General features: G+C 43.9%; 1 protein-coding gene across 4 annotated transcripts in view; it reads right to left on the bottom strand.

The window, feature by feature from the left end:
• pi4kaa (phosphatidylinositol 4-kinase, catalytic, alpha a) overlaps positions 1 to 10,000 on the bottom strand; it is a 94,336-nt gene that overhangs the window by 12,645 nt on the left and 71,691 nt on the right. For all 4 annotated transcript variants that reach the window (XM_063211627.1, XM_063211626.1, XM_063211628.1 and 1 more), the window contains 4 exons: positions 9,167 to 9,237; positions 5,345 to 5,454; positions 1,660 to 1,764; positions 719 to 844 (listed from right to left, as the gene is read on the bottom strand). In XM_063211627.1, coding sequence (XP_063067697.1) covers positions 719 to 844; positions 1,660 to 1,764; positions 5,345 to 5,454; positions 9,167 to 9,237 — 412 coding nt within the window. The remainder of the gene's footprint in view (positions 1 to 718; positions 845 to 1,659; positions 1,765 to 5,344; positions 5,455 to 9,166; positions 9,238 to 10,000) is intronic.

Here is a 10,000-nt window from a genome sequence, read left to right as displayed (position 1 = left end):
GCTGAATACAAGTAAGACGTGTGGTTCGCTTTCTGGACTGTGGGACCCTAGACCCTAGGAAAAGGAAGAGAGAGGAAGGGGGAAGAAGGAAGAGGAGGCTGGAAGGCCAGCGTAAACTCGTCCCAGGACGGTACTGGTTTCTAAAATAGTCGCAAAAGCCAAAAATCGTCTGTCAGATGAACAGACTACTCAGGGTACTTCAATGGCACAAAAACCTTGTATGCTGCCTTTAAGGTCTGCACTTAACGATTAGACTGTAGTGTGTAACGCCTGGTAATGTGTGTTGAGGGTATCATGCACTTCGCCAGTAGACAAGACATAATAAAAAAAAAAATAGAATAGACACAGTGTGTACTGTGTGTTGAGGGAGGGTAGTAGTAGAGTAGTGTAGAGTAGAGTAGAGTAGAGTAGAGTAGAGTAGAGTAGAGTAGAGTAGAGTAGAGTAGAGTAGAGTAGAGTAACTTTATTAATCCGCAGGGGGAAATTCAGGTATCCAGTAGCTTACATAAATACACAAATAAACAAATGCCCACATGGACATTTCAAGACACAAGTAACACAGGGATAGTCAGGAAGGGGAAAATAAAAATAAAAATAGTAAAGATAAAGAATGTGAAAATGTAATACGTAAAAAATGTCATGTGTCAGGTGTCATATGAGGATGAATAGGGAGAAGAGGGGTAAGAGGAGGAAGAGGAGGGCGGTTTGGAGTGCTCACCTTCTGGAAGGCCAGTGTGGACTCGTCCCCATACTGGTTTCTAAAATAGTCGTACATGCCAAAGTCCGTCTGACGACCCAGCTGGTCACGTGACTTGCAGTCAGGGATGCACTCGATGACCCCGCACTGCGTGGTGGACAAACAAAAACGGACACAGAGACACACACACAGGCACGAACACACACACACACACACACACACAGACACAGACACGCATGCATGCGCACACACACACACACACACACACACACACACACACACACACACACACACACACACACACACACACACACACACACACACACACACACACACACACACACACACACACACACACACACACACACACACACACACACACACACACAATTATAGTCATATAGTCGTATAGCTATTTCTGTCATCTGATCAACAGATAATGGATGTCAAGATACTGAGGCTTCTGCTTTTGTTTTGTCCCAATATCTTTAATGAATATCAAGAATGCGCATACAAAATTAAATCAAAAACATGTACACAGGTACACAACACATGACATGCCTTTCTAGTGGGCGACGAAAGTAGATCGACCTAAATAGATAGCAATAACTAGCTTAATCACCTGTCACACACGGCTGACAAAGCTCTGTAAAAATCCGTGAAAACAGGCTAATTATAAAGATAGCCAAGATGACCTTGCTAAAGGCGAAACCAGGCGGTTGACATTTAACCAGTCACCAAGGGGCGTGTTGTGTAGGCATGTGCGTGGGTGTGGGTCTGTGTGCAATTCGTTATGCATTTGTAAAACATGTCTGTGAATGTAAAGATTGGTATAATTTGTGAGGTATCCGTTTGTGTGCCCCCCCCACCCGCATTTGCATATGCGTGCGGTTGTGGAAGGGGGTACAAGCCTTGTGTGCGTGTGCGTATATGTGTGTGTGTGTGTGTGTGGCTGCACCTACCCCTGGAGCGGTGGCCACCACCCGATAGGGGAAGACAAACAGGTCTAGTCCCACCAACTGGAAGATGTTCTTAAACAGACCAATGATCTGAAGAGCCAGCATGTCCTGTGGAGAGAGAGAGAGAGAGGAGAGAGAGAGAGAGAGAGAGAGGGAGGGGGAGAGGGGGGAGAGGGGAGAGAGGGGAGAGAGCAGAGAGAGAGAGAGGGGGGGGAGAGGGGAGAGAGTAGAGAGAGGGGAGAGAGTAGAGAGAGAGTAGAGAGAGAGAAAGAGAGAGAGAGAGATAGATAGAGAGAGAGAGAGAGAGAGAGATAGAGAGAGATGATGAACAAAAACAAGCATGGAGTCTGCAGTGTTCTGTCTCGGACAGATCTTTTAAAATATTTCACAGACCCGCAAACTCGTCAAAGAAAAAAAGGTGACAGTGTACAGCGGGGGTTCTATTTCTATTCACGTGAATTACCTAATTGGCCGGAAAAAAGGTGACTGTCACCAAAAGGTCACGAGTTTGCAGGTATCAGGATTTTGACTGTAAGTTTCAACCACAAAAAAACCTTTGACATTAAAATCAAACCCATCTCACAGCTTGTTGATTCCGTCTGCCATTACAATCACATAATCTCCTGATGCCATTCGAGACCTTACAACCCTTACAATATCCACTGCTTGTAGTCCCGTGTGTAGGCCTATGATGTGGTAATTACTAATTCATGCATGATCGTCCCCTTTGACTATTGTAACAAGCTTTTTTATGCCCACCACGGAAACTCACTGCTCTTACAAAAAAAGGAGGTTAAACAACAACTGAGCAGGCTGCAGAAAGAAAGATTGAAGAGTGAAGATTGAAGGGGGTATGATGGACGGCGGCGAAACAGGAATACGTTTTTTTAAATCGTAACATTTTAATCATCTTCCTTGATCGTAAAACTGACAAAAGACTTTGTTATATATGTGGCACGCTGCATAGAGCTCCAGAGAAGTTCTCTATATAATAATTGCATGGTGTGTGTCATGTCGGCATTATATCCTGCCCGCTCAGCTGGCGAGAGACAATTATCTGTCGAAGTGTACTGTACTGAACCACTGCATGAGACTAGTTGGAAATAACCCATGAGGCTAAAGGGGGATTCATGCTCAAAAAACAACTTCACTGCGTCATGATGTAGACAGCCACGCAGTTAGCCGGACGCTGAAGTTGTATCGGGACAGTTGAACAGTGCTTCCGAGGAAACATTCTGCTTTGTGCGACGTATTCTCGACAAATGAGCCACTTCTTTGTTTCCAAACTACCGCGGTGGCTGATTACAAAAATGCACGTGACATAAATATTAAATGTTTCATGTTCACTGTCGTCGAGTCTGTGTAGCTACAAAACAACAGACACGTCTAGTTTACTCCTTGTATTGAAGGCAGTTTGAACAATCATCTCGCTGCCCCTACCGTTGCGACGGATACGGATAGCGCAGACCTAGAATGGAGCAAAAATCAAAACTCATTGCGTTGACTTCACTGCGTCAGGCTGGAAAAAAGCATAACCCGCCCTTTAGTGCAATCATGCTGGAATATCATGTGTAACGGAGGTCATCTGCGCTAGTTTGCCACTGGTGGGCTCAAACCTGCGAGCTCATGTCAATGTTCGGGCATGGGAGGCACAGCACGATACCGCTGAGCAAATGCTCCAGACCCATAGCTCTGCACTACTGATACTGTATGAGGCTTTGGGCTGGAGGATTATAAGCATTCTATGCCGAACTCTGCTAGTTGGCATCCGTTACCCTTGCCATGCTGTTGCATGCTGAAATGTTGTGTAGTGACGTTGCATGTAGAGCTCAAATTACCTGTGAGGAAAGAGGTTTTTAAAAAAGCTTTTATTTTGACCACCTAACAGTTACCACAATTGCAATCAAATTTCCATTGTGACTTCAACTCTGTATCTTTTAAGTTTGTCACTTCACAGTACACTTTACAGTACATTTGAGTTTCATCATTCATTTAGCTGGGGCTTGTTATCCTAAAATCAATGAGCACCATGACTTGTTTTTCACTAATACTGTACTTTCCTAGACACCTTAAATTCAATGTCACATGATTTGTGAATTTTGTGGATGACCAGTAGTTTAAAAACAGCAGGGATAGCGTGGGGAAAACGCGTGAAGGAGGGAAGGCTTGTCAGTAATAGGCTGCGTACGTCGTCAAACGGGATGTCTAAACAGAGGAATGTCAGAATGAAGTCATGTTAGATTATTTCCCATGACTTTCCAGACCCCAAAAACAGAATTTCCATGACCACTTCCGTAAAAAAAAATGACGTTCAAACGTTTTAAAAAGTGTAAAAACTGGAGACTATCTTCACCCCCCGAGACTCATTGCATTCTAGAGTGTTGCACATTACAGTGCGTAACCAAATCGTCTGTTGCCAAGCGTTGTAGTATAATCAGTAAGAAACAATGTTATACACCAAACAAAAAGGTTTTTGCTTCTAAACAGCTGTTAAGAAAATTCCATGACTGTGCATTCAAAACATTCAAATTCCATGACTTTCCATGACTGGAAAAACTTTTATGAAATTCCATGATATTCCAGAAATTATCATTGAAAGTGAAAGTGAAAGCCCATTGGGAAACTCCAACTCCCATTGTCATTGTGACACAGCACTCCACAGCACACAAGTGAACACTGCACACTGCACACAACGAAATTGCATTTATGCCTCACCCGTGCAAGGGGGCAGGCCTCAGTGGCGCCCCATGGGGAGCAGTGCGGTGGGACGGTACCATGCTCAGGGTACCTCAGTCATGGAGGAGGATAAGGAGAGCACTGGTTGATTACTCCCCCCACCAACCTGGCGGGTCGGGAGTCGAACCGGCAACCTCTGGGATGCAAGTCTGACGCCCTAACCGCTCACCCATGACTGCCCATTGATTGAATCTTACAATAAGATGTACCTAGTCTATCCAATTATAAAATACTTTTCCAGATGAACTGCATATATTTTTTCACGCTAATAAGCTCTCGCAAACATTAGTGTGAAGCAGTCATTTATGACGTAGAATCCTGCACAATTATGATGTCAAGACTGTGACAAGCACTAACCTTCTGAACTAAACCTAAAAGCTACAGGCCTACAGCAAGAATGTAAGTGCAAATTAAATTTAGACTGAGTATTCTGTACATTTGGTGGTGGGACACATCGTAGCGTCATAACTGAAGTAGCGATTAACGCATGTAAAAGTAGCCAATATGAATTACAAAATGATGACCCCACAACCTTCAAGAAACAAAATTAACCGGTTCAGGAATGAAATTTAAAAATCAGAAACATAAAAAAACGGTTTCTATTCGGAACAAATTACTTTCCAAAATAGTCTAGTTCAAAACCTTGGCATGAACAACCGATTCCAAACTAACAGTCCTAACCCCTTTTGGGGCTGTGAGAGTTGTCACGTTACCATTCATAAGGTCATCAGCATAGAAGTGAGTGATTACATTTTTGTAGAACTTGTCAGTGGTACAGAGTTAATTCTCACCTCATCAGAATTCCATTGTAGAGGGAGATAAAATCACTTAGTGCCACTTGAGTGTGTACGAATGATCTGTGTGTGTGTGTGTGTGTGTGTGTGTGTAGTATCTATGTATGAAGTGTGTGTGTGTTTGTCTGTGTGTGTGCGTGTCTGCCTGAGGGTCTGACCTGTCTGCAGTCGTCTCCCACTTTGAAAATGGCCGCCTGCCAAATCACTCTCTTAGCGGCTTCCGAGTTCTCATCGCCCTCCTCCAGGGAATCCGAGTCGCAGCGCAGACCTGCCCCACACACACACACACACACACACACACACACACACACACACACACACACACACACACACACACACACACACACACACACACACACACACACACACACACACACACACACACACACACACACACACACACACACACACACACACACACACACACAGTTGTACATACTTACACACTCTTGTTCTCAAATTTGTCCTCTCAACAACACACACACGCACGCACACTCTCTCTCATTAGTTGTACATACTTTCACACCTTCACATCCACTTGTTAATCTAAGCAAACATACACACGGGTGAGGAACAACATTTGCCCCTATACAAACACTTAAAGACAGACATGACACTTTGCGTGACACACTTTCCCCCAACGCCTCATACACACTCATTCGAGGGTGGCAAGAGGAGGCTTTGCAAGAGGTGCGTTGAGTCAAACCACATCCACATAATGCCATACACCGTGGAAAGTGAAGTGGACTTCCCTTTTTTGTGTGTTTTTTTTTTGTTTTGTTTAATGGGGGATGAATTTCATTCACTATGCCATAAAATTACTATTGTTTTTGTACTGCACCGTTTTCTATTAGCAGGAAGCTGATTTGTGATTTCTGCTTGTATGGTCAACATTTTGGCAATAAGGAGGGAAAAAAAACTCGACCAGAGAAAATGTTGACATAGTCAACGAGGAAGCAAGTATATTTTACACTTCCTTTTTCAGTGTATCGACATATAATAAATTGTGTGTAACAGCATATAATAGGTTGCAATTTCACTGTACATATCTACCCAACACCAGATAAGCAAATTATCATTCAAACATTTTTCAACCAAAGTGGTAGGGCGTTAGGCGATATCAGAGACATGTAACTATTATCATTAGAAAGGCTTTGTTTAGCGCTTTCCAATGGAATATGATGTGATGCTCACCCTGAAAAAAAATATTTTACACAATTTTAACATACAAATTATGTTTTCGTGTCTCAATATTTTCAGGGGACCTAGTCAAGGTGGCTGCCTTCACTGTAAAGTGCTAGGGGGAGATCCTGGTGTACTGTGCGTTATGGCCCGTGTATACCAGGCGCTACCTACACGACCAAGGTAGCTGGGGTGGTTGAAGAAGTTTCGCCTTGAATTTGCCTTATTCTCTCTGGACGCGGTATTGACATGTTTGATTCAGCTAATCACATAACGGCCCTGTCTCTTGACAGCCTGGGACATTCGTCGATATGAACGTTCCAATTGGTTAGCGAATTCGCTTAAGATTAGCTTGAGTTTAATAGTTAAAATTTGCTCTGGTCTCTCAGGAAGCTTCGCTCCTGGCGAATTCGCTCTGGTAGCTTTATTCGCCCTCCATCCAAAGAGCGACTTCCGCCGCTCTGGTCGCGTTGTTCGCCCTTGATGTACACGGGGCTTTATGCTTACCCCGTGGTGCCTAACCTTAGTGTACCAAGGTAACATACTTCTAAACGCTTCGCTACATTTATGTAACAGGGATAGGCATATGTAAACAATGTAATGTAAACAAAGAGGCAACCAAAAAACCCTGACGTTATGGTCAAGGCCAGGGTAAAGGAACACACACACACATAATGTACACATACACCAGGGCCTTAAACAACCTCAAATGTTCAATTTCTTTCATCCGTCTATCCTGCCACACATTCCTCCCCGTCCACTGTTTTTTTGTCTCTCTTTTACTCTTTCTTTATCCCCCAACTGTTTGTGAGTCTGTGTGTGTGCTGGGCTCTGTGTGTGTACATTGTTATGTGCTCTGTGTGTGTGTGTGTGTGTGTGTGTGTGTGTGTGTGTGTGTGTGTGTGTGTGTGTGTGTGTGCGTGTGCGTGCGTGCATCATTTTGTACATTGAGTGTGTATCTGAATGTCTGTGCAACTATGTGTGTGTGTGTGTGTGTGTGTGTGTGTGTGTGTGTGTGTGTGTGTGTGTGTGTGTGTGTGTGTGTGTGTGTGTGTGTGTGTGTGTGTGTGTGTGTGTGTACGAGTGTGTGAGGACATGATGTACTGGTGAGCCAAGGTCAGTGAACACCGAGCTCTGTGCTGATGTTTACCGTTGGCTGAAGGAGAGAGAGAGAGAGTCATCTCATCTCATTGCAGCCACTATGGATGATAACCACCAGCCACCGTGGCCACACCACAGATTGTCAACATGGTTGTCACAAATGTTATGAAGGAGGAAACCAATGCACACCAGAGGTTTTGAGGTGCAGGTAGCGGGTGGATCAGTTTTTTAGAAGAAGATACCGCACACTCTTGTCCATCGAGCTGTAATTTATTAAGAAAACAAAGTTTCGACTCAAAGGCCATACGGGCTGAAACGTTGTTTTCTTAGTAAATTGCAGCACGATGGACAAGAGTGTGCGGAATCTTCTACTAAAAAACTGTCACGAATGTTAGCCATTTTCTTCCTATTGACCGCAATGCAAAAAACTCTTCATACAGACAACGGTCCACAATATTGGCATAACGGTTTTGATATTTTTGGGGGAGGGAGCTAGGAGTGTATAAATGTTCAGAAGAAGTTTGATGATTGGCCATTATTTTCAACTTCCAGGCATGTTCAGCTTTTTTCTGTTTTTACTGCTAACAGCCTTACATTATGGCAGAGAAAGCATTTTTTTCCTTGATTGTTTATCTTTTGTGCAAGGTCATAAAGGTTGGAGCAGGCTTCACCCAAACAAATTTTTCTTCCTTTTAGGATGCTGACCAAATTACATGGGCTGGGTTCAAAAGATCGGATCGCGATCCAATATCGATTCATGTTCAAAAAAGTGTGATATCGATTCACAACTTCGTGGATCGATCTTTTGCATATGATTATAGGCACTATTTTCTCAAGCGCATCCTGTATCTCTCTTCCCCATTCACGTAGGCTACCATGTATTTCATGTTTTTGTGGACATCAAATTTTTACGATGATTTTATAGCCGGTCTTAGAATTCTAGGCATAAATGGGTTGAAGTAACAACCCAGCAATACAGAAGATCGATATCGGATCGGATCGGATCGGATCGTGAATCGAATTGGATCATGACCTTCTGGATCGGAATCGAATCGATCCAGGAAATTTGGATCAATTCCCAGCCCTAAAAAAATACATAGAAACGCGTCTGTGTAATAAAAGAAAGTCAAATGCATGGTGCGACCTTCCTTTTCAGTTACCGTTTGTGCAAGAAATGAGTGGCCAAGTGAGTGTTGCCTGTATATGGTGAGGTGTATTATTGCACTGCGCCACAACAGCCCCCCCGTAAGGGAGTCATCTTTCCTAGAGGAGAGTGGGGTGGTGGTGGTGGGGGGCTCTCAGTGTAGATCATGGACTCAGATGAACTCAAAGGGGCCCAGGGTAACAGAAGGTGGGGCAAGGTGGGGGCAAAGTCCCTCTCATGCATTGAGACACATATAACCCATGAACAGGTACCAAGACATGTAGACCCATACAAGAAAAAGGACAGACAAGAAACACCCACACCCACACCCACACAGTCCGCCTTCTTCTCAAACAATCTCTCTCTCTCTCTCTCTCTCTCACACTCTCTCTCTCTCTCTCTCTCTCTCTCTCTCTCTCTCTCTCTCTCTCTCTCTCTCTCTCTCTCTCTCTCTCTCTCTCTCTCACGCACACACAATATCAGTGTGAACTGAATCCACCCAGAGGAAGGCCAATGGTGGACGTTGTTGTTGTTGTTGTTGGTGGTTCCTTACCTTCCTTCTCCAGCTCGCTCACTCCGCAGCGCTTGACCTTAAACTTGGCCAGATAAGGAGCCTTGGCAGCACTGGGGGATGGGGCAAGAGGACACCACATGTTAAAGAAACGTTACAACAGAGGTGGGCAGAGTAACACTCAGGCCTGGAGGCCACATGCGGCCCGATGAGCCATTTCATGTGGCCCAGCAGAGCCTTTACAACAAAGACAACTTTCAAATCCAAATTCATGCGGTCACAATGGCTACCTAAAATAGGGGTCTAGCAAACTTAGAATTAATTAAGTAGATAGGCTACATCTAAATACATTTCATTATAATGAGCAGGAATGTCAAAGCTAACAAGTTATGTCACCTTACACTACATCTTATTATTGACACGGGCAAGTTGCCTGCGACATCTGGAACTTTGGTCAATATTCTTCACCCAATGTGGCCCTTGGGCCAAAATAATTGCCCACCCTGCGTTAAGAGAACATGGGCTAGCCTAGGACACCACAAAAAAACAACACCTGAAGATAAAAGAACACATACAAGTGTCCATGTAATAAAGGACTTTTAATAAAAACTCCAGAGTGCCTCGGACCTTCTTTCTACTTCAAATCTGTTACTTTGGATACCGATGAGCACCTGAAGGTTTTATATAATTACCCCACAGATGCAACTCATTCCCTCTCTCTTTCCATACACAAGGGCATGTTGTGAACAAGATGTAGGACACCACACAAACGATGCGTTGACCACACGTTCTCATAAGAACATAAACCAAATTTGATTTTTTCCCCCTCCAGGAATTCACTCAGGATCCTAAAGACACAAGTTGAGTCCGAAATGT

This window comes from Engraulis encrasicolus, chromosome 12, assembly GCF_034702125.1.
Source record: "Engraulis encrasicolus isolate BLACKSEA-1 chromosome 12, IST_EnEncr_1.0, whole genome shotgun sequence".
NCBI lineage: Eukaryota > Metazoa > Chordata > Actinopteri > Clupeiformes > Engraulidae > Engraulis > Engraulis encrasicolus.
The sequence above is the reverse complement of the archived record's forward strand: the minus strand, read 5'-3'. Positions and strand labels throughout refer to the sequence as shown.